Genomic DNA, 25700 nt, shown 5'->3' with positions numbered 1-25700 from the left:
CTAAAAGCATATTTAACCCATAAAAATTATATCTATTTAAAAATATTATAATTAAAAATATTCCTTAAGTAATGAAAAATAACTACCTTTTTTTTTATTTTTTATTTTAAAAAACAATTAAAGAATAACTACCTTTTTATTTTTATTTAAATTAAATTTTAAAATTACTAAAGAATCCTTATATTTAAAGTATGTTTTTTTAAATAAGGATATTTTTGTAACCTAAAATTTGGTACACTTTGTTAAAATGTACCAATTGAAAAATCACTTTACGTAAATTAACAAACTCATATATATATATATATATATATATATATATATATATATATATATATATATATATATATATAATATTTTATTTATAATAAAAGAAATATAAACTAAACTCAAAATATTAATAAAAATAATAACAAATTAAATAAAGATAAAAGATAAAAATAACATATCAATTTAAAATATCTAATAATATAATATATCTAATAATAACCATAAAACATGAATTCAAATAAGTTGATTTGTAAGAAAATAAGTTGATTTGTAAGAGGTATGAGAAAGAGAACAATAACAAGAATTATATTAGTGTTCTCTTATAAGAGAATTACATCCAATTACTTAATCACCATAATTTAGTCAATTCACTAATTTTCAAGATTTTGAAGCACCCTATAACCTGCTTCACATAATGTCTTATAATGTTTGTATGTGATAGGAAGGCTTGAATCCAAGTTAGTGATCTCACTGCAACACCATAAAAGAATAGGGAAAACTACTCTGCCGCTGAAAAATATGCATCAAATAAAGTTCCTATTATGTCAAGAGGAGTAGACAACTTGTTCAACTCGTGGCATTTTTAAATAGGAGTTATGAACTATCCATTTTATACCAATTATAGACATATGGGTCATTACAGTTAAGTCTAATAAAAAATATTCGGAGTTATTGTTGAATTTCACATAGACACAAGTGCACTTTGTATAAACATGGGGCTTAGTAAAAAATAAATTTAGAAAATTTATTTGTCATTTTGTCCCTGTGCGTTTTCAATCTGTTCTACACTTACAACTGCAGCAGGAAGTAACCTGACAGTTTTTCACAACATCACCGCACGAAATTTTTAACAAAATGTTCTGCTCCACAAAATACGGACTATAAAACTGTGTAAAGAAAACAGAAATACTAGATCTTAAAAAGAAATACACAGAGCAGAAGCATGAAAAAGGTGCCCCTGGTCTTTGTGCAACAGAGGTTGCTCATCTCGTTCTTTCCATGTGATGGCCCACATAAAGGTACCCAGAATGACATTCCTCTATCTAACCTTAAACCTATAACTAATCACTGAGCTCACATCAAAAATCAACTAAATTTTCTCATCGTCACTCTCTCCTCCAAAAATGGAAGCCATTTTCATGGCGAGCTTTGCTGCCATGTCCCTTCTTTGAAAATCAGGCATCAATCTTAAGCCTGCACGCATATTCCCAATCTCCGACATCAACTGTTCCAAATCCTCTAAGTCAAGATATTTACCTTCGTTTGCCTTTTCATCTCCTTCAGAATCCATGGTATTGTGCAGCACATCCCTCTCACTTTCATCTTGAATTGCATCACTTGAAGTTGTGGGCGCAGACTCTTTATCAGGTTTAATTCCATCCTCCTGTTGACCCTTTGCACTAGGATTGTTTTGAGGAGCTGATCCCCCTGCATTTAAGGAAGATGCAGAAACCCATACTTGTTCACTTTCATACCAGGGATCAGCCGAACCAGCTGATAATACTTCATACTCAGGTTCATAGTCAGATTCTTCTGAAGATAACTCTGGGAAAAGGATAAACCAAAATTAGTGTTTGCATTTATTCTACTTTGACAAAAGTAGCGGGTAGCATGGTTCAAAAAAAAAAAGGAATACCCTCTTTCTCAGGAAATGATGGTTGATTTATCCTATCACCAGATTTCAATACCATTCCAGGCCACATATGAGCAGAAAGTGCACCATGGAGACGTTCAACTCCTTGTAAATCACCATCTATGGACAAACCTGTAAAATAAATTTGAGAGGAAATCATATAATCTGAAATGGTTTTCAAGGTTCATCATTCTATCCTAATGGGGAGCAGAAAAATATAAGATGCGTGTTACATTTATCTATCATTAATCATCTTCCAAATATTTCATTGTCATCTAAGTCACCTACCTTCCTCTCACATTAATAATGTATTATAAGTATGACTCATTGACATCTAAACTTAGCATTTGTCAAAGCAAAATTCAGAGTTAAATGCATATGTTATGGAAAGGTTCTTTACAACGGGAAGCTAAGTTTTACATTTGTCAAAAACAGCATTGGAAGCACATGCCTCGATGAACTCAATATTGTGATCAGTGCACCATTCCAAACAGGACCTTCTGATGTCCCATGCTGGTGCCTCATCCCCCAATAAACTAGTTCCCTCTGATTCAGATATTCCATACTCTTCTGAATAACTATCTACAGCAGAGTCTTCTAGTTTCAGCAACCGCCTTCTGTATTCAGCATGAGCTGGATGCCCAGAAACCAGATCCACTTTGTTTCCAATACACAGTAAAATCTCAAAGTTCTGAATATCAGTGTGAGACACCCATTCTCGAAGTGCAGCTAGGGAAGATGGCTGCACAAAAAGGGTAAATTAAAGATACATTACATGTACTTGTCACCACTAATGAATACCAGGCACACAAAAAAAGAGAATGGTTCAAGAATAATTCTTCTGCACACGTAAAACCAAAACAATAAGCAGTGAATACAAAATTCAACCGTCATCGAAAGCAACAGTTAAGTAATCAACATCACAAACAGAATAAGTCAAACGACAATCATGAAGTGAAGGAACTAACTTCATTCATGTCAAAAACCATCACCAATGCAGTCATGCGTCGAAACAGGGACATGTTACCGGCAGAATAATCATCACGAAGATGAGCCATCCATATAGAAACATCAGCAGTATAGTACTTATTATTGATAGTCCACCTGTTTATTCCACAATTAAAACAAACACACCCAGAAATTCAGAAAGATTCATAACCAAAAAGATGGATAAAATAATTCAGGGTGAACATATACCCATGGACGTTCACTTCAGAAGCCGAATCAAAAGCATCCTCAACATCAACAGAGGTCAATCCTATTCTCAACAACAGCAAAGACATATACCAAATTTCAGTTTCACCCCTCAAAATAACAACAATAAACAATTCTGGAAACGATACAGTATGCAGAACAAAGAATTGAATTAAGTAATACCAGAACATCTAGACAAAAATCCAAAACATTAAAATTGAAAAAAAAAATCCAATGTTTAAAATTAAAAAGATGTATAATAATATATCTAAGAACGAAATATGCTGAAGATGTGATTTAAAACAGTTGCAGGAGACAGAATAATGAAAACCTAGAACTAATTAAAGATTAGTTAAGTAGAATAAGTTGAAGCAAGGTTAAGGGGCGAAGATTTTAGGGAAGAAAAAGGAAAGAGAGAGTTACGAGATATGATGGTGCGTTTGCCAACGTTTGAGGATCCAATGATGAAGATTCCGGGTCGGTTCTGCAAATCCGTTTGCGATTCGGTAGCATCCATGGGAAGTTCCCGTTTTGGATTGTTCCCCTTTTACTCTGCTGTTTCCTCTTCTTTTTCCGGTCTCTGTACTTGTTGGCGTCACCTTTGGCATTAATTTGGACCCTTGGATGTATCTAACGGATCACGTCTTAAGTATATAATTATAAGTACTAATAAAGAAGATTACTTTTTATTTTGGTTTTCATTTAAACACATTTTTATCATTTTTTATATTTTTTGTATTATAATATTTGTCAATTTTTTACCATTATTAATAGAAGGATTGTATTTTATAATTCTTTTCTTCATTCATATATTTATGAAATTCACTGCTGAAATAAACCATTTAAAAAAATTATAGTAATTCAGGGGTGCAGTAAGTAGAGGCCCCATTTCTGAAACGAGGGGACACATGCGAAACTGCGATTCCAATTTCCATGGCGGAATCTGTGTAGTAACCAGCACACAACACAGACACGCACAGTGACTCACTCGCCGAGCATTTCCAAGACCAACCGAAACGACGCAACCCATGGCTCTTCCTCCCAAAGCCACTTTCCCTCTCTCTCTTTTTCTTCTTCTTCCTCTTCTTCTACTCTCTCTGGTTTTAGCCACAACAACACAACAAGAAGAGTTCTCGGAGGAGTTGCTGCTGAAGCCCTTGCCCGATCGCAAGATTCTCGCGCATTTCCACTTCCAAAATGAAGCTCCTCTCGACGCCGATTCGTTTGCTCGTCACCACCACCTCTTCCCCAAATCTATTTCTCAGCTGGTCCGTGTTTTTTTTTTTCTTTTTTGTGATTTTTGTGAATGAAAGCGTACGAATAGCTTTTATTTGTTTACATGCCTTGGTTTCGGTGGTTTTGATGTAAGGGACGCTGTTAAGTTTTTGAAAATAATGTAGATGCAAAACAATCTTCTGAGAAATATTTGAAGTCTGATGTGGGGATTCATAACCATTGGCTTAATTGTGTGTCGACATTTTCGTTTGTGCTAAATATGGAGAGATGACGGCTTTTCTTAATTGTTTCCTGAACAAGGAAAACTTATTGTTTTGGTTTCTAAGAAATATTGCTTTTTAAGTAAAAAGGGTTTGTGATAGAATGCAGAAAAGTGGGTGCAGAGTTTGGAAAAATGCGTTTTGCTATTGTTTGTATATGTTTAGGGAAGCATATATGGCTGCTCTGCTGCTGCAAGTAGTTATTGGTGGTTCTTCCTTGCTTACCCATTAGTTTTTGCTGCTTTTTGTGCTTTTACTCTGGTATCAGCAACATTGTATAGGTTTGTTACATTCTGGTTGCTTATATATAGAGTTTGTTCTGAATATACTAAGTAACAAGAGGATTACTGTTTAACGGACAGGTTCAGAAGTTTCATGTTAAGTCAATGGAGTTATCTTTTACACAAGGTCGATGGAACTATGAAAGATGGGGTGGATTTGATCCAATATCAAGTCATAATGCAAAGCCTCCAGGAGTTGAATTGTGGGCAGTTTTTGATGTCCCTCCACATCAGGTTGATGCTTCTTGGAAAAATTTAACCCATTCACTATCAGGTCTCTTTTGTGCTTCCATCAACTTCCTGGAGTCTTCTACAACGTATTCAGCGCCTGAATGGGCATTTCAATCAGCTCTGGGTAGTTTAAGATATGGTACACTGCCACGTGAAGCTGTCTGCACTGAGAATCTTACACCCTGGTTGAAACTCCTTCCCTGTCGAGATAAAGCTGGTCTCTCTTCCTTAATGGATAGACCATCTATTTACAGAAGCTTTTACCACTCCCAGCGGTTGCACTTGACAATGTCCTCTGCTCCTTCAGATGGGTCAAGATCAGGAATTATTCTAGAACAAACACTTACAGTTGTACTCCAGCCTAATGATCAGAATGCTGATATGGACCATGTCAGCAAAGCAAAGATACAACCAAGCTGGTCCCTGAGTTCAATATTTGGAAGAAAAATCAGTGGAAGATGTGTCCTTGCCAAGCTGAGTAATGTTTACCTTCATGCTGATAAAGGTCTAGTTGCTCAACTTGAGAATCTCCATAAGAATACTGCTCAATCTGCTAATAATGACACAGGTCCTGAAGATTATAGAGTGAACGTTGGCTTTAAATTGTCTGTTACTCCCAAAAGGGTGCATACAGAATTGGGAAAGGACTCCTCAATTCTGTATGAATACCCAATCAAAGATTACAAGGATACTGAACAATTTGATTTAGGCCTATCGTGGGAGCATCCAATTGTTTGGTCCAGTCCACATGCACCTTTTTATGCTAGTAGATTTTTGATGGGAAGTGGAAATGAAAGGGGTGCTATTGCAATATCCTTGAAATCAACAGAAATGACCCAGGGACTTGTAACCAATAATATTGAAGAGAGGTGTAAGTTGCAAGTTAATGTTCTCCAAGTTGTGCCTTGGTATGTTAAAGTATATTATCATACTTTGCAATTATTAGTTGATGAAAGACCTCGAGTACTCACAGATTTTGTTGAGAGAATGCGTGTTTCACCTTCTGAAGACAAAGTATCCCCAGGGATGATGGAGCTAGTCCTCCAATTTCCTTGTGAAATGAAGTCAGCTGTATTGAGTATAGAGTTTGACAAGGTTTGCTCAAATTCTTTACTTACATTTGTAGTTCTTCCTCTCAATATTTACCTAACTTTTTTTATTGACATCAAACTATTTAAGTTAATGTCTGTAAGTCATCTCAAAAACTTAATAAGGAACTCATTACGTTATACTTCCTCCATTCCAAAAATGACTGCGTTTTTAGCCACATAAAATAAGAAGTTTTAAATTGACTAAATGTCTTACTTTTCTATAGATCATTACTTTTTTTTTTCCTAATATCTACTTTCTCTTTCCTATTGAAAGTAACGCATTTATAGAATGAGTGAGGTTATTTCAGCAAAACTATTCCAAAAGGAAGTATATTTATTATTGTTTTTACCACGTGTGGACAACCTTAAACTGTAGTCATTGTGGATCAGAGGGAGTATGAAAGTTAGACTGCTGTTAATAGTATATGAAAGCAGGAGGAGGAATGAGGAAATATCAATTTGGTAATACAACCTTTTAGAAGTAGTGATGAAAGTGACTAAGCCATGCTTAACTCTGACCCTACTTGAGTATAGGTGAATTGCCCATTTAGGTTATGGGCTTCACTTAAATTGGCTAGGACAGTAAAATATAAGTACAGTTGTTAACCCTTTCATATGACACCACGGCATAAAAGTGATACTTATATTGTTTTTTCATAAATGTGGAATGGGAAACTACCTGTGTTATGTTCACTTAAGATCATTTTAAGATGGATGAATAGGAAATTGGTTTCTTCATATCAAAATAGATTTTGACTTTCTTTTGTTAACCTGCACAGGGCTTCTTGCACATTGATGAATACCCTCCAGATGCCAATCAAGGATTCGACATTCCATCCGCAATAATAAGCTTTCCTGACTTCAATGCTGGTTTGCAATTTTTTGATAAATCTCAAAGCAAGTCACCGCTGTTGTCTAAATTACAGGTTATTTGAATTTACACTCTTTCTTCTGACGACACTTGTACGTATAATATTCCTTTGTCATGCCTCTTACTATCCAAATATATGACGCTGCAGGAAAAGAGTCCTGTTCTCTCTTACACAGAAGTTTTACTTGTACCCTTGACGACTCCTGATTTCAGTATGCCATATAATGTCATCACAATTACATGCACAGTTTTTGCGTTGTATTTTGGATCTTTGGTAAATGTTCTCAGAAGACGAGTTGGAGAGGAGGAAAGACTTTTGAAAAACAAAGGTAAACCTCTGCTCTTGCCGTGTCTGCATCTTGAGACATTAGTAAATCAATTTTTTGAAACAATGAGTAATCCTCAAGCGTGGTGCTTTTGTCATTAAAAATGAAGTCCTGCCTCGATAGCCGTCAATATCAAAAGCATCCTCATCCTTTAAGCTTCCCTTTGCTCTCTGTCTCAGTTTTCTAGATTATTGGCTAATTCCTTCTCTGTTATTTATGACTGCATGCTGTTATCACAAACTAAACATGCAAATTCAATAGCAAACTAAAGAAACGAGTAATTTTGGTAGGTTAATCTACTTGAGCTTTTTTGGTTATGGTGATCCATTAATATGAATATTTATATTTCGTCATTATTAAAGTGTATTTTGATAGAGACCTGGTATCTTGCTAGAAAGAATAAGGGAGTTCTTTTCTGAACACAGTGCCTAAGCTGTAGAACTTCAGAGGTCTGGATCTCCCAATGCCCAATGCCCAAAAGCCCCCATCCCCTCACAAATGCCAAGATTAATAGGCAACATGTCTTATTTCTATAACCAAACTAATCGATGTTGCTAATGTTTCTTGTTTTTCTACCTGTAGATGCAAGCAAAGCTGTTTTCCTTCGTAGAGTACTAACTAAATTATCTGCCAAGCTTAGAGGCAGACCATTGGAATCAACTACGTCCCCTTCATCATCATCATCATCATCATCATCATCCTTTGTTAGTCCAAAATTGATTCTCAGAGTATTACTGGTTGCAGGAATTGCAATTGCATGGCAATGCTACTCACAATGATATCTTCCAACCCGGTAGTTTTCCGTGTACTATAGTCTGATTGCATATATTTTATGTACAATACAAACCTTACTTCCACTTTCCTGTGTACTTGCATTCATACATGTTTTTAGTCGACCAAAACAATGTATACGAACTAATTGATTGATTATAAAAAAATTTATTCCTTTAATTTTTCATTGGTTTTAAGTAATAAAATGTGCAATACCCTTTTTCACATTAGAGGGCACTAGTTACTCTGATGATTGGTAGTCATTGTGGTCAGGGCTTTGGTTTTATGATGGGAGTAAGTGGACATTGCTTCCGGAGGAGTCTTTCAACCCAGAGGAATTTAAGAAACCTCAGTAAGCTGTCTTTTTAAGGGATATCTTGGTATGATCGGAGTGGTATCATACCTCTTTATACGAGTGTATCTTGCAAAAGTCTCCTACCATGGTAGCAGTAACTGTCTTACACAAAGTATTGCACGTACTTATATAATGCAGCTTGCATACTGGGCATGTTAAGAGGTGCTATACCCTTCATGGCCGCTGTTAACACTTATACGTCAATGACATAAAAAAGTTCTACGAATTATAGGAAAATGGTTGAATCCTCTAGTTCATTCCGGATTGAAGGTCTATGCACATGGGGATTCAACCTGTGTTTAGCATATCACGATTGGTTTGACTGACTGAAGAGATCACCATCCTTCAAGCACACTTGTTTAGGCTGGCATGACTGGTGGGATATTCCATCATTTGTCATAATTTCCCAAGTAAAGACCATAAATAAACCATGGTTGTCTTTCACCGCACATTAGACATATTTTATAACTATTATCTCACGATTGTCGTTTGTAGCGATAAATCGAACATGTTTTTCCTGATCTCAATTAAGAGGTATATACACAGTTTATTACACTTTGTTTGAAATGGAAGTTCAAAATAACTGAGTCAACATGAGAGCACATTTTACCCTACATTGAGCATCTATCTCGTTAATGTGGCATGAAAGCTCAATATTATTTTGGTCAGCTCTTCAAAGCAAACAACCAGAATGAGATATCATTTTCAGATGCCCAAATGAATCAAAACGCTATGCTATTGATTTAGGACCAATTGACTTTTACTCAGAAGATTATAAGTTGTATGTTTATGCAAGTTAGGGATATTAAAGTTTTGGTTCATGGAACTTTTCAAAGAGATTAGGTTGCCAATAATTCTTTATTCCCAATTCTTGAGCGAGAAATTTGATTTTCCTAGCGCTCGGAAGGTTCAATCTTGTCATCCTGTGAAGCATTGGCTCAACAGAATCTGTCATCTTTTTATATTTTCACAGCGTATCATACATATACACAAATGTACAGTTATTGTTTACCAAAAAGAGCAAAAATGAAGAGAAAAACTAACTAACAACAAAATGGCAAATGTGCACTATACTTTGTTCTTTTTTTTACCCAATGAGACATAATTTATCTAATCCTTTTGTAGTTAGCTGCCACAATTGCCTCGTCTTCTCGTATCCGCTTCAGATTCTTACTTGCATAGCTGCACGTAAACTGGTTGCGTGCAATGCTCCCAGAGTGGTCATCAATTTTATCTCCAATATCTAAGAAGAGTCCATTAAATGTGTTAGTGTAGTAGAAGCAGTCATAGATAGATAAAAGATTTTTCTTAGGAAGGGATGGGGGAAGGCAATGCCATAAAATGTAATGAATGCTGAACTTGCCTGACTTGTCCTCGTCTATTTTTAGTTTCTTGAATAGGTTGACATCTTCCCATAGTTGCTTTCTCTTGCAGCTTTGGCCTTTCAGAATCTCGCCTTCTGAAAAGTGCAAAGAAAAGTATAGTAAAAATTTTCATCACACAGAATAGCTACTTATAAATTGAAAACTATATCCTGATCTTTTCATCAGATAACATTAAATGTTGACAAACTTCTAGATGTAACTAATGAAAGCCAGAAGCTTGAAGATAGATAGGTGTTAACAGAATTGTAAAATGATATTTATAATGTTTAATTAAGTTTTAAGTCTCATAAATTTGTGTATTTTTAATTGAGTTTTAGATATTCAATTTTTATATTTTTCAATTAAATCTTTGTCATAATCTTTTCATAATTGGATGACATAATTATTATTTCATTTCCCCCTATTGTTTCTTTGTATTCAATTGTTAAAAATATGAGATTCATCTTGCTTCTTTATGATTAATATTAAATAGTATTATGCTCATTTATATATCCATGTCTTAAACAATATGAAATTTTATGATTAATATAAAATAGTAATAGGTGAATTTTATTATTTCAATATTGTTTTACATTAACACGAGGCAACAAGATTAAGAAGCAAGATAACCACTCAGGCTTCCAATTAAAGTAAGGACTCAAATGAAAATATACTTATTTATTAATAAAACCTACTTATAATCATGGAACTGAATTATGTACCTGAGCTGCTCTCTTTCAACTTTTTATTCTTGATCAAGTTGATAGCTTCCAGTTGAATTCCTTTAATGTTAACAGCATTCTCACTTTCTATCATCTTGCCAATCCCATTTTGAAAATCTAGTAAGTCATGTCCTCCTGATCATCACAACCATATTTAGCTAAGGAGAATTACATCATTCTTAACCAAAGCACAAATCCTATTTAGAAAATATAAATAACAGAAAGGAGTAAAATTGAAAAAATATAATTGACTAAGCATGTTCAAGAACACATAAAGACATGACATGGGAAACTAGGTAAAACCCCAATTACAATACCTTAATGAAATACAATAAATTACCAACATTCAAATCAAAACATGTAATTTGCTTCAGTAACAGAAACCATAGTTTGAATTCTGAAAATTGGAAAGAAGAAGAAAGTGAAAGTGAAGAGACATACGCTTGAGTCCTACTTTGCAGAGCTTGCCAGTGACGAGAAGAGCATCACATTGGTCTCTGCCAGTGGGCAAGCCTTTGGAGGAGAAGAAAGAGAGAAGAGAGTTCCAAGTGAGGGAGGAAGCCATGAGGTCCACCCCTCTGCTGATGAAGTGACCGTTCAGCCTCAGTGTTGATGGGTCAAGCCCAAAGGCCCGCGAAATGGAGCCCAAGTCGATTCTCTGGTCCTCCCACACCACCACTTGGGCCATCTTCGAGAGAGAGGGGCATAGCAGCTTTATGGTTATCTCTCTGGGTTTCTTCCCTGTCCCTGACATCCACACACAGAACAACAATGGCAAACAAAAGCAAACAGTGTTTGTGACTCTGCAAGAGAATCAGAAGGTACTGTTCTTTGTTGCTTTTAAGTTTGGATCAGGCTGTGATGCAAAATCATCACTCATGATCATGCCTATCAGCTTTTCCTTTCTTTTCATTTCCAGAACTTACCATTACTGTGAGTCTTTCTCGAACTGTCTATAATGGGATGGGTTTTTCTGCATCTGTCATTGGGCCCTGTGACATTTTAACCTGGGCTTCTTCTTGTACCACCATGGAAGCCTTTAAAAAGTTGAAAATGTCCACACTTTAGATTTTAGATTTATGAAATTTGTATACACTCTCCCAAATATATATTTTACAATTTGAAGATATAGTTTGAAGATATAGTTTAGGTTTATTATTCCATACTTTTGAATTTTGTAAATAAAATATATTTTAAATTGTAAAATTTAAAATATATTTTTGGATTAGGTAATTTAACAATATAATTCATATTTTATATCATATATTTTAAAATATATTTTTGAATTATGAAATTTAAGATATATTTTTAATTCATGCAATAACATAATTAAATTGTATAATTTAGAATCATGGTTGGATTACATAATTCAAAAATATATTTCATAATATATAATCTAAAATACTTTTATGTATTATGTAATTTAAAATATTTTTTTCAATTTTAAAATATTTTAAATTATATAATTTACAATATATTTTAAACTATCCAATCCAAAATATGTTATTAAATTATAAATTATATAATTCAAAATAATTTATTAAGTTATATAACAGTGAAGACATTTTATGTTTAATACTCTTGTCATAATTATATATTAAAAGTCAAACAAGTCTTAAAAATATAGTTATGACAATTCTGTTAATTTGCAAGACCTTTTATATTAAACTACTTTTAGAAATTTTAATTCATCAAAATAATATCTATTTTAATCTATCATTTTTAACATGTTTAGAGCGACGATAAATTTAATATTTTTTAAAATGGATATTAAAAATATATTATAAGAGTCAGGAAAATAGTGTTATTATACGTATAAGTTGGTTAATAGAAATAAAATTTAGAATTAAATATGTTTTTGTTTTTTAATTTTCGATGAAAATTAAAATTAATTCCTTTTGAAAACTTCGTCTAATTTAGCTTTTAATTTTAGAACTATAAAATACAATCCTTCTATTAATAATTGTAAAAATTTGACAAAGATTATAATACAAAATATAAAAAACGATGTTTAAATAAAAACCAAATATAAAAAGTAATCTTCTTTATTAATACTTATAATTATATATTATAAAAAGTAATTATTAATACTTAATAGACATCTTGGCATTGAAGACTTGATCTGTTAGATACATCCAAGGTCTAAGGGTCCAAATTAATGCCAAAGGGTGACGCCAACAATTACAGAGACTGGAAGAAGAAGAAGAAGAGGAAACAGCAGAGTAAAAGGGAACAATCCAAACCCGGAATTTCCCATGGATGCTACCGAATCGCAAACGGATCTGCAGACCCGACCTGGAATCTTCATCATAGGATCCTCAAACGTTGGCAAACGCACCATCATATCTCGTAATTCTCTCTTTCCTTTTTCTTTCCTAAAATCTTCGCTCTTTCACCTTGCTTCAACTTATTCTACTTAACTAATCTTTAATTAGTTCTAGGTTTTCATTATTATGTCTCCTGCAACTGTTTTAAATTACATCTTCAGCATATTTCGTTCTTAGACATATTATTATACATCTTTTTTATTTTAAACATAGGATTTTTTATTTTTCTTTTTCAATTTTAATGTTTTGGATTTTTGTCTAGATGTTCTGGTATTACTTAATTCAATTCTTTGTTCTGCATGCTTTATGGTTTCCGGAATTGTTTATTGTTGTTATTTTGAGGGGTGAAACTGAAATTTGATATATGTCGTTGCTGTTGTTGAGGATAGGACTGACCTCTGTTGATGTTGAGGATGCTTTTGATTCGGCTTCTGAAGTGAATGTCCATGGGTATATGTTCACCCTGAATTATTTTATCCATCTTTTTGGTTATGAATCTTTCTGAATTTTTGGGTGTGTTTGTTTTAATTGTGGAATAAACAGGTGGACTATCAATAATAAGTACTATACTGCTGATGTTTCTATATGGATGGCTCATCTTCGTGATGATTATTCTGCCGGTAACATGTCTGTGTTTCGACGCATGACTGCATTGGTGATGGTTTTTGACATGAATGAAGTTAGTTCCTTCGCTTCATGATTGTGGTTTGACTTATTCTGTTTGTGTTGTTGATTACTTAACTGTTGCTTTCGATGGCGGTTTAATTTTGTATTCACTGCTTATTGTTTTGGTTTTACGTGTGCAGAAGAGTTATTCTTGAACTATTTTCTTTTTTTGTGTGCCTGGTATTCATTAGTGGTGTGATAAGTACATGGAATGTATCTTTAATTAACCCTTTTTGTGCAGCCGTCTTCCCTAGCCGCACTTCGAGAATGGGTGTCTCACACTGATATTCAGAACTTTGAGATATTACTGTGTATTGGAAACAAAGTGGATTTAGTTTCTGGGCATCCAGCTCATGCCGAATACAGAAGGCGGTTGCTGAAACTGGAAGACTCTGCTGTAGATCGTTATTCAGAAGAGTATGGAATATCTGAATTAGAGGGAACTAGTTTATTGGGGGATGAGGCACCAGCATGGGACATCAGAAGTTCGTGTTTAGAATGGTGCACTGATCACAATATTGAGTTCATCGAGGCATGTGCTTCCAATGCTGATTTTGACAAATGTAAAACTTCACTTCCCGTTGTAAAGAACCTGTCAATTACTTATGCATTTAACTCTGAATTTTGCTTTGACAAAAGCTAAGTTTAGATGTTGATGAGTCATACTTATAATACATTATTAATGAGAGAGGAAGGTAGGTGACTTAGATGACAATGAAATATTGGAAGATGATTAATGATAGATAATTGTAACACTCATCATATATTTTAGGGATAGAATGATGAATGTTGAAAACCATTTCAGATTATATGATTTCCACTCAAATTTATTTTACAGGTTTGTCCATAGATGGTGATTTACAAGGAGTTGAACGTCTCCATGGTGCACTTTCTGCTCATATGTGGCCTGGAATGGTATTGAAATCTGGTGATAGGATAAATCAACCATCATTTTCTGAGAAAGAGGGTATTTTCTTTCTTCTTCTTTTTTTTGTTTGAACATGCTACTCGCTACTTTTGTCAAAGTAGAATAAATGCAAGCACTAATTTTGGTTTATCCTTTTCCCAGAGTTATCTTCTGAAGAATCTGACTATGAACCTGAGTACGAAGTATTATCAGCTGGTTCGGCTGATCCCTGGTATGAAAGTGAACAAGTATGGGTTTCTGCTTCTTCCTTAGATGCAGGGGGGTCAGCTCCTCAAAACAATCCTAGTGCAGAGGGTCAACAGGAGGATGGAATTAAACCTGATAAAGAGTCTGCGCCCACAACTTCAAGTGATGCAATTCAAGATGAAAGGGAGAGGGATGTGCTGAACAATACCATGGATTCTGAAGGAGATGAAAAGGCAGACGAAGGTAAATATCTTGACATAGAGGATTTGGAACAGTTGATGTCAGAGATTGGGAATATGCGTGCAGGTTTAAGATTGATGCCTGATTTTCAAAGAAGGGACATGGCAGCAAAGCTGGCCATGAAAATGGCTTCCATTTTTGGAGGAGAGAGTGACGATGAGAAAATTTAGTTGATTTTGGATGTAAGCTCAGTGATTAGTTATAGGTTTAAGGTTAGATAGATGAATGTCATTCTGGGTACCTATATGTGGGCCATCGCATGTAAAGAACGAGATGAGCAACCTCTGTTGCACAAAGACCAGGGGCACCTTTTTCATGCTTCTGCTCTTTTACTCTTTTTAAGATCAAGTATTCCTGTTTTCTTTACACGCAGTTTTATAGTCCGTATTTTGTGGAGCAGAACATTTTGCTAAAAATTTCGTGGTAATCGACGTGGTGGTGATGTTGTGAATAACTGTCAGGATGTACAGGGACAAAATGACAAATAAAATGTCTAAATTCTATTGGTAATTCTATAACTTCATATTTTACCTTGATCAATAACTGTTCTAACTTTTTAAACTCAACCTCCTTCTAATTTAATTCATCAAAATACTCTATACAAATCACCAATTTTTAATTTCCTTTCAAAATTTTCTAACGAAAAAACTTAATTCAACCTAAGAAATTTTAAATTCATTAATTACCCCATTAAATCTCTTCAATCCTCATCTAAATACTGCTAAAAAAAATATAACCAAATCAATTATCCTAACTTCAGCTGAATCCACCATTCCAGAGATCAGAGCTTCTTGCAAGTTAACTCCATAAAGGGGTGCTTCAACACAATGCATGACACAAAGTTCTTTTCCTAGTAAACAAGAAAACCAAAAGGAAAAAGAATCAGAATGAGAATGTGGATGGCAAAAGAAACAAACAGAATTTGGTTTCAGGTTTTTAACATTCCTCCAGTTCTGGAGTTCAAGAATCTTCTTCCATTGCATTTCAATTGTTTAGTTGCTTGGTTGGTGGGTTTTGCCTGAACTTACTGAAATTACTGGAAGAGTTGTGAGCAGATTTATACCATTTCAGGGCTTTCTCGGTTGCCTTCTCATCATCACCAAACTCCCTTTTGAAAACGGTATTTCAAGATTCAAACTTTAATGCTTTTTTTTTCATTTAAATATTGCTTAATGTCACAAGTCAGAGTTCAGTTTGCAAGATTTTCCCCGTGATTTTTAATCCTCCTTTTATTCACCAATTTTCTTTCGTACCTGTAGTTCACTGAAAATAATATTCATTGAATTTTTGTTTTCTGATAAGTCGGATGGCCTAATGAGGATTTTTTGGTGCTCTATTGTGGTTCTACAAATCTGTTGGTCTATCAAAACATAGGTTTGTTTGGAAAAACCTATTCATAAAGACATCTAAAAGAGAAAATCAAGAATAAAACTAATAAGAAATCTACATTTTGCTTAAGTTAGTTTGTAGAAATTTTCTTACATAACTTCTCAAAATCTGATTTATTTATTTTTATGTTCAAGAAATGTTCGTAGAAGTTTGTCCCAACAGATTCATGGTTTTGAATCTCTTTGCAATCCTATAAAATTATAATTGCAATTGAATATCACATTCGGCCACTGTGATGTAGAATTTTATAATCACATGGCAGCCACGACAAGAATCACAATTTAAAACCATGCATCCAGGAATTTGTGTTGGTTGAGGGTGGTTTTCATTTTCTTTATCTGTTAGAAGTGATGGTGTCTTGTTCTTATTCATTCAGCACACAGTTACTCATAATCTTGAAATCTTAGTGAGTATAAGAAACACACTAAGCACCATTAGATTTTACTAGGAATGACTTTTTCTTTTTCTTTGCAGTCTATCATCTTATTTTATAAAAATGTTTGTTCCAAAAGTGAATGAAAAGCTGCTTGAAGACCTTGAAGTAATGGGATTTCCAAAGGCACGGGCAACCAGAGCACTTCATTGTTCTGGTATGTTGATTCACTATATAAGTTAAGATATGTAGATTGAAAATGATGTGTCGTGTTTAACTTTAATGTGCTAGAAGTTACGTAGTATTATTCTACAGGTTATTTTATTCCTTACTAAGAGGCAAATGTTTGAAGGGATACCTGAATTTCATCAATATAAAACTTTATTGAAACTGATGTACAACAGTGTACCGTGTAAATTCACTCGAGGCTTGTTCTTCCATGAAAAAAAATTAATGCTTTGACTGAAGATGACAAAGTTTTCTGTAAATTTTGTGTAACATGACTTAGTGCTTTTTAAATCCTTACCTTGGACTGTGTCAAACAGTTGCAAATTTGCAATTAAGGAAACTGAAATAATATGAACTCCAAACCACATGTATACAGACAATTCTGTTCAATGCATTTGTCTGTGTGAATTTTTTGCTACACAATGATAAACTGTAAAGGAGAAAAATTAAGTCAGCAGATTCAAGAAGGTGGCTCAAGTTAGATTTTAGTTTTGAATTCAAAGTTCAAATATTCACAAGTATTGTGCACACTGAACAGTTTTACCATGTAATTACTCCAAAGCAACACAGTTTGGTAACATTATTTCTATCATGGAAAAGTTGTGTATTATGGTTCATTTAAGTTCTCGAGGATTTGATATTTTTCCATTCACGTGTATATTTTGTCTGATACAGATGTTTTGCTTTACCAGGCAATACCAGCTTAGAAGATGCTATAAATTGGATAGTTGATCATGAGAATGACATTGATATTGATGAGATGCCATTGGTAAATCATACACCCTTTTTTTCTTTGGGACTATTCATTACTGAATTTTGGCTTAATGACAATTTTTATCTCTATAATTTGGAATGACAATCATAGGTCCATTCACTGTGATTCTGTTGCTTTATATTGCTGTGGAGATATTCATGACAATCATAATTGTGATTGGGGTTGCAATTTAAAAGCATGGTTTAACTTTATTCAGTTGTTTACATTTCTAAAGGTAGATGTAGACGTTGAGGTAGAGTCAACCGAGTCCTTCCCCATCTCAGAAGAAATCAGAATCAAAGCACAGAGTTTAAGGTATTATGATCTTGCGCACTATTTTCAAAGAAGTTGTTGGATTTTGTTCTTTGTATTATGCTGAGCAGTTGTTTTTTTGACATATTGAAATTGCCTAACAAATGTTGGAACTAAAGATAAAAATTATTTCATATAATGCTTTAATTTGAAGATTCCAGTAAATATTTCTCTTTCTTCTGTTTGCTTCCTTTTTCTACTAATATTTCGCTGTTGCAGGGAACAAGAACGTAAGAGGATAGAGCAGGAAGAGAAAAGATTGGAGAGAGAAAGGGAGAAGGTATGCTTTTTCAACTATGTAGCTGCTTATTTCTAGCTTTTTGTTTTGTACCCCTTACATTGCAGTGGACAGAAATTGCAAATAAGAAAAATATATGTAAATCAAATGGTCCAATTGCCAATGTCCTGGATTATGCAACAAATTATATGGTAGAAACTGATTTTTACTTATATATACAATGTAGATTAACTCCTTACAAAAGCAGATAATTGCATAAACTAAAAAGATAAATATAATTCAGCTGATGCACTGCACCTCTAACCAAAAAAAATTCAGTTTCCTCCTAATTATTGCCTACCTACACTTCTTATTCTTCCCACATATATAGATATGTTTTCCAAACATAAAATCATGACATTCCTATGTGTACTACCCTATACCTCCCTTTCTTACTACATCTTCACCAAACATTAAACCGTTGTTTTACCAAAATACCATTTTACTACAGTTTTTCTCAAAGAAATCCATGAAGCTTTTAGAGTCCCTTTCTTAAGATGCTTAATTTCTCATAAAAAAGGTGAAATATTGTTGGGAATTTAAGTGAGTCGAAGTCTCACATTGGTTAGATATGAGAAAGTTAAGCAACTTATAAGGAAGAAAACCCAAAATCTCATTATTTTAAGGTTTTGAGTTGAAGGTGGTGTCCTTTCCTAATGTGGGTTTGGGGTTGTGTCTCATTTTTGTTGAATCATTGTGATAAATCCCCTTGAAAAACCCATCAATGTGACAATTTATGTTGGTGATCATCTCAAGTGAGTGCAATATAGGTGAAAAATCCTAGATGTGAGGATTCTTTGTATTGAAAGTCTTCCTAATAGGAGTTCAGGTAAGTGTACTCACCCTTGAGGGGAATTCAAGTATGAGTTTGAGTTCTACATTGGGTAAATATAAAAAGTTGAGCACGAGGTGTCAATCTTTTACGTGGGTTATGACTCATGTCTCATTGGGTAAATCACCTTGAAAGACCCATCAAATATCTATAGAAGTATAACATTTATTTAACTTGAAACGTTCATTTGTTTCTAAAGCCATACATGATATGATACACATGTGCCATCAAGTTGTGCTCTTTCCACATGAATGCATACACATGAAATAATTTTCTCACCATGAGTTCTTTCCAATTTGTTATTGTTGCTGTAAAATTTATAAATGTGTCTTATAGAGGCATCTAATATCAAGACTAAGATGAATTTATCAAGTGAGGACTATCACCAACCAAGCCTACCACTCGCGAGCTATAAATTCATTGAGTCACACTCACCTTTTACATTGTAGTTTTCTTTCAGTTCGTAAAACATTCAACAAAAGGTAACCACTGCTATAATACCCACATGTATAGCATGAAGAATGCTAGCGATACTCCTTTTCAAAATCTCTGATTGAAAAATTAGCATTACTCTTTATAACATTCACGTACTACTACCCTCACATTTAGACAGTATGATAGGTTCCTAAATTGGGAACCTAATCAAGAACACTCTTTCTCACCAAAGAGAACACAAGAAAGAATGAAATTGGATGCTATTCACAGTAACAATGTCTGTACAGTATGAAATCAGAGGCTTAACCCTCTTCACAGGTCAAAACCTGTCAACAATTACTTCTCCCCAAAAGTCCCCCCTCCACTAAACAAACAACTATTTATACAACTCCTCTGCCTCCTATCCTAATCCTCTTTCCCATTATATCCCAATACCCTATATCCTAACACAGTATAACTTTATCACATTCAAATCTTTTACACATGCTTTGCTGAAATACAAACATCAAATTGTAACAAATATTAGGCACATGGTAAACATTATTCTTAAATAGGAGTTTCCCATAGGTGAGCTTTAAACTAACCTTAAGCTTACCAAGAAAACTAGCTACATTAGAGTTTCTTAATAGTGAACATCCCTCTCCTTCTTGCATAACATTTTAGGAAGTAAAGGAACTTTTGTTGGCACAATTATTCTTCTAGTCTAATAGATCTTGTCAATGTGAGGAGGAATGGATCATAACCTTATAACAAATCAAAAACTTCTGACAATGATGAGTGTGCATGAATAAGGAAGAAGAAAATGAGCAAGAAAACATCAATCCTGGAAGATTAACTAGAAACATGACAACACGAGATGCTCTTGCCCACCAAATCTTTTGTATTTCTTGGACTTGTAATTCTTAGGATTAATTTTTTCTTGTACTTTTTAGGTGCAAATAGTTTTTGTTGTCTAGGTTAATTTGGCCTTATTTTGCATTTCAATCAAGATCAAAAGAGTCTACCAATTTCGGTCAAGGAGAGAAGCAATAAGCATGTGACAACAATTCGATCCCAATTCATGCCCCAAAACTTATAATAATGTTTTGTCTCATTCAAGGAGAGGCAAGGCCAATGCGATACAAGTTTGGAACACATGGGATTAATCTTGACATTTGATCTTGATCTAGGATTTTCAAATTTGAATTTTTGAAATTTTCCTCTTTTTTATTATTGTAAACTTCAAACAAGGAAACCTTGAATGGCTATATACATTCCCTCTCTTTTTTAATTCACTTTTGATATATAAAAGCTTCAAAGCATTTTAAAACTCTTTTGAGATTGAAGTTCCAAGAGTCTTAACTTGATGTTTAGGAGTCAAGTGGTGATTAAATTTGTGTTCTTTAATTCATGTTCTAATCTTGTTCCGTTTCTAGTTCACACCTATTCTCTTATTATTTCCTTCTTGTTGTTTCCACGATGTTCTAGTTGTTCTTGTCATTCTACTAGTTTTTTATTCATATATGACAATATGTTGTGATTGGAATCATTGACTCTTTATCTTTTATCTTCAGTTTCTTTGTTATTATTCTTTATTTGTATTTTAATCTTAACCCATATTTTATTTATTATAAATATAGTATCCTATGTGTATTTTTTACATAATAGAGATTAATCCCATTCAGGTTTTACTATATTCAATAGGATTAATGTCCACTGTGTAGAAAATACTCAAAGTAATTTATTTATAATAAAGAGAGTGTGGGTTAAGCCCAAATAAAAGTGAATATGTAAAAATGACATAATTAAGATAGAGACATGTTTCCCTAATTAACATAAAAGGCAATATATCTAACACATTTATTTGACTTAAAAGTAGAGACATCTTTCTCTTCACTAGTTTTAGCATAGTCAATAAGAATTTGACAATTCATGTGACGAAACTGTCCTAATAAAATATCAACGAGGATGAATTCCACTGATAATAAGTCAATCAATCCTTACACTTTTGTATATTATGCCAATTGAATTCAAGTTCTAATGTAGATTAAGATAAGTCTTTCTATTTGGCCCAAAAGCAATAGTTAATTCTTTCATTTGTTTTAATTGTGTGAGCAAATTGTATCTAAAAGAATTTATATCCACTGAACAAGTTGGTTTCCTAATCATAAAGGTAGCATGATTTTATTGGTTTACCTCTTGCAGTTAGACATCCAACCTACCAGCATAGATATTTTATAACCTTTTTATAGCTTTGAATGCAGGAGAGGATTCAAGCAGGTAAGAGACTCCTTGAAGCAAAGCGAATTGCTGAAGAAAATGAAAGACAACGGTATATTAATGTTCACTAGTTGCTTCATTTCATTTTCCATAAGGAGATCATTTGTTCCAACTTACATTGTCCTATCCTATAATCAGGAATTTATCCCTAAGAAAAGCGGAAAAAGAAGAAGAGAAAAGAGCTAGAGAGAGAGTTCTACAGAAACTAGAGCAGGATAAGGTATAAAGTTAATTCTCTAATAAGATCTCCATGATAAATTTTGATAAACTACGTAGGGGTTGACAATTTCATTTTCACAATGATCTATAGTCTCTACTACAGTCCCAGAATGCCACTATATCAATATGTGGAGGCTAAAATTCCTTTCCATTGTGCTAGTATTAGATATTGATACATAATATCAGTTAATAGACACAAGCTGATATGTAGTACCTTATATTTGCATTGATTTTAGGGAGATTGTATTATATAAATTCCTATAAACTACACAATCAATAACAGATGGACAAATAAGTGAATCTTTTGTCCCTATTGCATAAGTGAATCTTTTGTCCCTTTTGCTGTCATTTTCTGACAATACATTCAATTGAAATATGACGTCCTTGTGTAAAAGTGTGTATATATATATATATATATATATATATATATATATATATATATATATATATATATATATATATATATATATATATATATATTTCTTGTTTTAACTATAAGTACAACCAAAGAAGAGAAACAGGAACAAGGTGGAATCCATTTTAAGAAAATGGTTTTTAACGCTTTTGAGGAACTGACAACCAGTTTTTAGAAATAGATTTTCCTTAATGACAGAAACATAGCAGATTAGTGGTTTATAATGAATATAACAGAAATATATGTAGCTCAAACTCAACAATTTATTTTTTTTTTGTTTAGGGTTTTACTGAACATCAGCTAATGGGATAAGACTTTTGTTGTTGTTTTATCAAACAACTTTTGAAGAGACTATCTTTCGTATTGAGAAAGAGTGGTACCTATTCCCTCCTTTGTGATCGCAAAAATGAAAGAGTAGAGAAGAAGATAACACCCAAAGCTTTTACATGAAAAACCCTCTTGGGAAAAACCATGGGACCTTGTCCAGTAAAAAAGATCTCCACTATAAAATTAGGATTACAAAGTGTTTCTTTCAATCTCTAAGGATCTCTCTATGAAACTCTTTTTTCTATCAAAGAGGAATATAGAGAATTCTCTAACTCTCTTATGATTTCTCCAATATGGTTTAAAGGAGGTTTCCACAATTCCAATGAGTTTCTAGAAAACACAAATACATTCTTCAAAGATAAATGTGCATGTCTAAAGATCAAAGATTAATCCCAAGACCCTGGAATGATCATCTCCCTTTTTCCATTCATTGTGACTTGTTGTGAACCACAATTAAGGAGGGAATTCCAACATTTCGGCAAGGAAATTGGTTGAATTTGTCCAATTTTCTGTTTTGACAATTAGTGACAGTTAGTTAGTTTCCTATCATAAATTTTCCAAGGTCCAGTAATTTATAAATACACAATCAGGGAATAGTTTGCGTGATGACTTATGAGAAACGAGGGAGAAGAAAATGTAAGTAATGATGCAAAAAACTTGACGTGTTCAAAATTGTTCAAGAAAGAAAATGTGCAGCTTTTCAGTTCAAGGGTTGCAGTTGTTGTGTTTGCAACTCAGTCAACTCAGAAGTAGTATTTTAATGTAGTTTTTTAGTGGATTTGAACACATTTTTCAGTCATAATTATAAGCATGTTGGATAGAACTGCTTTCAATTTGCTTGATGTTTTCCTTAGTTAAGTATTTATCAAAGCATGTGAAGAAGTGGATGTAGTTTTTCCAATATATTTTACATGATACACAACATAATATGATAAACTTCCATTGTTTAACATTTTGGTGTAAAGGAACTCCTTAATAAAGGGTGGTTCATCCTCAAATAGAAAGTACCATGTTCAGTAGAAAAGTGTTGTTGTCTAATTTTCTTCTAAATACATCTTGGCATTTGTGAATGCTAAAATGGCTGTATATTTGTATAACTTTACAGTTAAATAGAAAATTTAAACAAGGATTGCCTTCAGAAAGCCAAGGAACTGTCAAATCATCTGCTACTAAACCACAAAAGGAAAAGGTATGGTTACGATCTATTTTATTATACAATGATTGCCTAGTTCCTTGTTTTTGAGCAACTCTTTTCACCTCGTTGTTGTGGAGCAAAAGTTATCAATAATTTTGACTTTAATTCAAACTGCAGAAGTTAAATCCAGTTTATACAACTACAAAAGCTGAGCAGTTAAGAGAATGTCTGAGGAATCTGAAGCGTAACCATCAGGTGACACACTCATATCTTCTTTCCCATGAAACAGTTCACTGATCTTTGATCTGAAAATGTAATTAGAGGTTCATTCTATAACTCTTGCACTTTAGCATGACATTCAAAAACATCACTCAAAATAATGACTGGAAGTATTGTGTTTCATTTCCAAAACTAGAATTACTACCTTAATTTTCTGATATAGATGAGAATGACCACCTTAATTTTCTGATATAGATTAGAATGACCACCTTAATTTTTTGATAGAGATGATACTTGATATCAAGACCTTTTACTTTTTCTTTCTTTATTTTATCAATTCTAAAATTTTGTTTAGGGTGAGGATGCAAGAGTCAGAAGAGCCTTTCAAACACTACTAATCTATGTTGGAAATGTTGCCAAGAATCCCAAGGAGGAAAAGTACAGGAAAATACGACTGAATAATCCATTATTCCTGGTAATTATCAAGACATGTTTTTTCTAAACAAAACATATCTTTTTTGGGAGTGTAAGGTTCATCGTGTTTCATCAAACAATTTTAGCTAGAAAAGTTAAAGATTCAGGGTATACTAGATAAAGTCTTGAAGATTCATGCAGAACATATCCGAAACAAAGCCAAGTTCTTCACTCAGTGATCATGAACTTTGTAGCTTCATTCTCCTGCATTGGACTCATTCTGATTGGTCATTGGAAATTTTATTTTCTTATTTTAGTAATCACTATGATCTTTTGAGAAATGCAACATTCTCATTAAGGTGAGGACATCAATATAATTTTGGTCGAATCGTTGCAAACCAGTTTCTTTGCTAACAAAGAAAGTTTTTTATACTATCATCTAATCATAAACTCATGTGTTTGCTAAGATTTTTTTTTTTTTATAATAATTATTTTCATGGTCATACTCAGTTATTTTTTATTGGTTGACAATTGTGTATAGAAATTAAACTCATTTTTATGTAATATATTCTTTCATACATGTCTTTTTAACAGGATAGAGTTGGAAGTTTAAATGGAGGTGTTGAATTTCTTGAGCTATGTGGTTTTGAGAGAACTGGTGACTTCTTGTATCTTTCTCAAGAAAAGGTTGACATGGCACTGCTGAATTCAGCTGGTTTTGTCTTAAATTCTGCAATGACAAACCCTTTCTTTGGAGTTTTAAGTACTACTCACAATTAAGTATGAGCAACCATAGTCTGCAATTAGTTTCAAAAGTGGATATCCAAAGCCAAAAACATTTATATAGTGTTGATTGTTTAACCATGGAAAATAATGCAACTTATGTTATAGATTTAACATCACCTATATATATATCTCAACAAAAAACATCTCTAGTATTTTGTACATTGTTGTATGTCTTGATACAAACAAAAATATCATTAGGTGGTGGTGGATCCCACTTATTCTTGGTCCCCATCAAACTTTATGACACATAAATATTCATAAATTATTTTATTCTAAATAAAAAACTTAAAAATGTAGGATAATGATATTTAGACAACATTTTTTTGACAACATTTGAACATTGATTATGATTATTATTATTGATTATGGAGTAATTT

At 33.3% G+C, this 25700-nt stretch overlaps 5 protein-coding genes across 6 annotated transcripts; 3 read left to right on the top strand and 2 right to left on the bottom strand.

Annotated features, from left to right (window-relative positions):
* Positions 1-987: 987 nt before the first annotated feature.
* Positions 988-3716, bottom strand: LOC106773014. The gene is made up of 6 exons (XM_014659674.2): positions 3518-3716; positions 3098-3158; positions 2869-3004; positions 2321-2642; positions 1904-2032; positions 988-1812 (listed from the first exon to the last, which is right to left on the bottom strand). The coding sequence occupies exons 1-6, from the start codon at positions 3609-3611 to the stop codon at positions 1358-1360; spliced, it is 1197 nt and encodes a 398-aa protein (XP_014515160.1). The 5' UTR covers positions 3612-3716; the 3' UTR covers positions 988-1357.
* A 228-nt stretch (positions 3717-3944) lies between these two features.
* On the top strand, positions 3945-8341 carry LOC106772979 (GPI transamidase component PIG-T). The gene is made up of 5 exons (XM_014659635.2): positions 3945-4362; positions 4953-6197; positions 6973-7119; positions 7213-7393; positions 7973-8341. The coding sequence occupies exons 1-5, from the start codon at positions 4123-4125 to the stop codon at positions 8167-8169; spliced, it is 2010 nt and encodes a 669-aa protein (XP_014515121.1). The 5' UTR covers positions 3945-4122; the 3' UTR covers positions 8170-8341.
* A 1090-nt stretch (positions 8342-9431) lies between these two features.
* Positions 9432-11656, bottom strand: LOC106773845. Its single transcript, XM_014660602.2, has 4 exons — positions 11044-11656; positions 10603-10737; positions 9880-9975; positions 9432-9759 (listed from the first exon to the last, which is right to left on the bottom strand). The coding sequence occupies exons 1-4, from the start codon at positions 11354-11356 to the stop codon at positions 9623-9625; spliced, it is 681 nt and encodes a 226-aa protein (XP_014516088.1). The 5' UTR covers positions 11357-11656; the 3' UTR covers positions 9432-9622.
* A 1060-nt stretch (positions 11657-12716) lies between these two features.
* LOC106773015 lies at positions 12717-15315 on the top strand. The gene is made up of 6 exons (XM_014659677.2): positions 12717-12951; positions 13319-13379; positions 13473-13608; positions 13837-14158; positions 14434-14562; positions 14665-15315. The coding sequence occupies exons 1-6, from the start codon at positions 12858-12860 to the stop codon at positions 15117-15119; spliced, it is 1197 nt and encodes a 398-aa protein (XP_014515163.1). The 5' UTR covers positions 12717-12857; the 3' UTR covers positions 15120-15315.
* A 598-nt stretch (positions 15316-15913) lies between these two features.
* LOC106773905 (UBX domain-containing protein 1) lies at positions 15914-25547 on the top strand. 2 transcript variants are annotated; one of them, XM_014660673.2, is made up of 11 exons: positions 15914-16069; positions 16813-16928; positions 17632-17708; positions 17929-18008; positions 18225-18285; positions 21793-21860; positions 21947-22028; positions 23875-23958; positions 24082-24159; positions 24479-24598; positions 25132-25547. In XM_014660673.2, exons 2-11 carry the CDS (start codon positions 16835-16837, stop codon positions 25315-25317), a joined length of 930 nt encoding a protein of 309 aa, XP_014516159.1. In that variant the 5' UTR covers positions 15914-16069; positions 16813-16834; the 3' UTR covers positions 25318-25547. The 2 variants fall into 2 exon arrangements, with proteins under 2 accessions (XP_014516159.1, XP_022641906.1); XM_022786185.1 differs by lacking the exon at positions 15914-16069 and adding an exon at positions 16228-16323.
* The last annotated feature ends 153 nt before the right edge of the window (positions 25548-25700 follow it).

Source organism: Vigna radiata, chromosome 9 (genome assembly GCF_000741045.1).
Source record: "Vigna radiata var. radiata cultivar VC1973A chromosome 9, Vradiata_ver6, whole genome shotgun sequence".
Lineage (NCBI taxonomy): Eukaryota > Viridiplantae > Streptophyta > Magnoliopsida > Fabales > Fabaceae > Vigna > Vigna radiata.
This window is presented reverse-complemented; position numbering and strand designations above follow the sequence as displayed.

Coding starts and splice junctions, on each gene's coding strand:
- LOC106773014 (XM_014659674.2), bottom strand. CDS start 3,611: ATGGATGCTACCGAATCGCAAACGGATTTGCAGAACCGACCCGGAATC. Junction 3,159..3,517: donor CAAACGCACCATCATATCTC/GTAACTCTCTCT, acceptor TGTTGAGAATAG/GATTGACCTCTGTTGATGTT. Junction 2,643..2,868: donor TGGTTTTTGACATGAATGAA/GTTAGTTCCTTC, acceptor CTTTTTGTGCAG/CCATCTTCCCTAGCTGCACT.
- LOC106772979 (XM_014659635.2), top strand. CDS start 4,123: ATGGCTCTTCCTCCCAAAGCCACTTTCCCTCTCTCTCTTTTTCTTCTT. Junction 4,363..4,952: donor CCAAATCTATTTCTCAGCTG/GTCCGTGTTTTT, acceptor TTTAACGGACAG/GTTCAGAAGTTTCATGTTAA. Junction 7,120..7,212: donor CGCTGTTGTCTAAATTACAG/GTTATTTGAATT, acceptor ATGACGCTGCAG/GAAAAGAGTCCTGTTCTCTC.
- LOC106773845 (XM_014660602.2), bottom strand. CDS start 11,356: ATGTCAGGGACAGGGAAGAAACCCAGAGAGATAACCATAAAGCTGCTA. Junction 9,976..10,602: donor GTTGAAAGAGAGCAGCTCAG/GTACATAATTCA, acceptor TGCACTTTTCAG/AAGGCGAGATTCTGAAAGGC. Junction 9,760..9,879: donor AATAGACGAGGACAAGTCAG/GCAAGTTCAGCA, acceptor GACTCTTCTTAG/ATATTGGAGATAAAATTGAT.
- LOC106773015 (XM_014659677.2), top strand. CDS start 12,858: ATGGATGCTACCGAATCGCAAACGGATCTGCAGACCCGACCTGGAATC. Junction 12,952..13,318: donor CAAACGCACCATCATATCTC/GTAATTCTCTCT, acceptor TGTTGAGGATAG/GACTGACCTCTGTTGATGTT. Junction 13,609..13,836: donor TGGTTTTTGACATGAATGAA/GTTAGTTCCTTC, acceptor CTTTTTGTGCAG/CCGTCTTCCCTAGCCGCACT.
- LOC106773905 (XM_014660673.2), top strand. CDS start 16,835: ATGTTTGTTCCAAAAGTGAATGAAAAGCTGCTTGAAGACCTTGAAGTA. Junction 23,959..24,081: donor CTAAACCACAAAAGGAAAAG/GTATGGTTACGA, acceptor TTCAAACTGCAG/AAGTTAAATCCAGTTTATAC. Junction 24,599..25,131: donor TGAATAATCCATTATTCCTG/GTAATTATCAAG, acceptor TCTTTTTAACAG/GATAGAGTTGGAAGTTTAAA.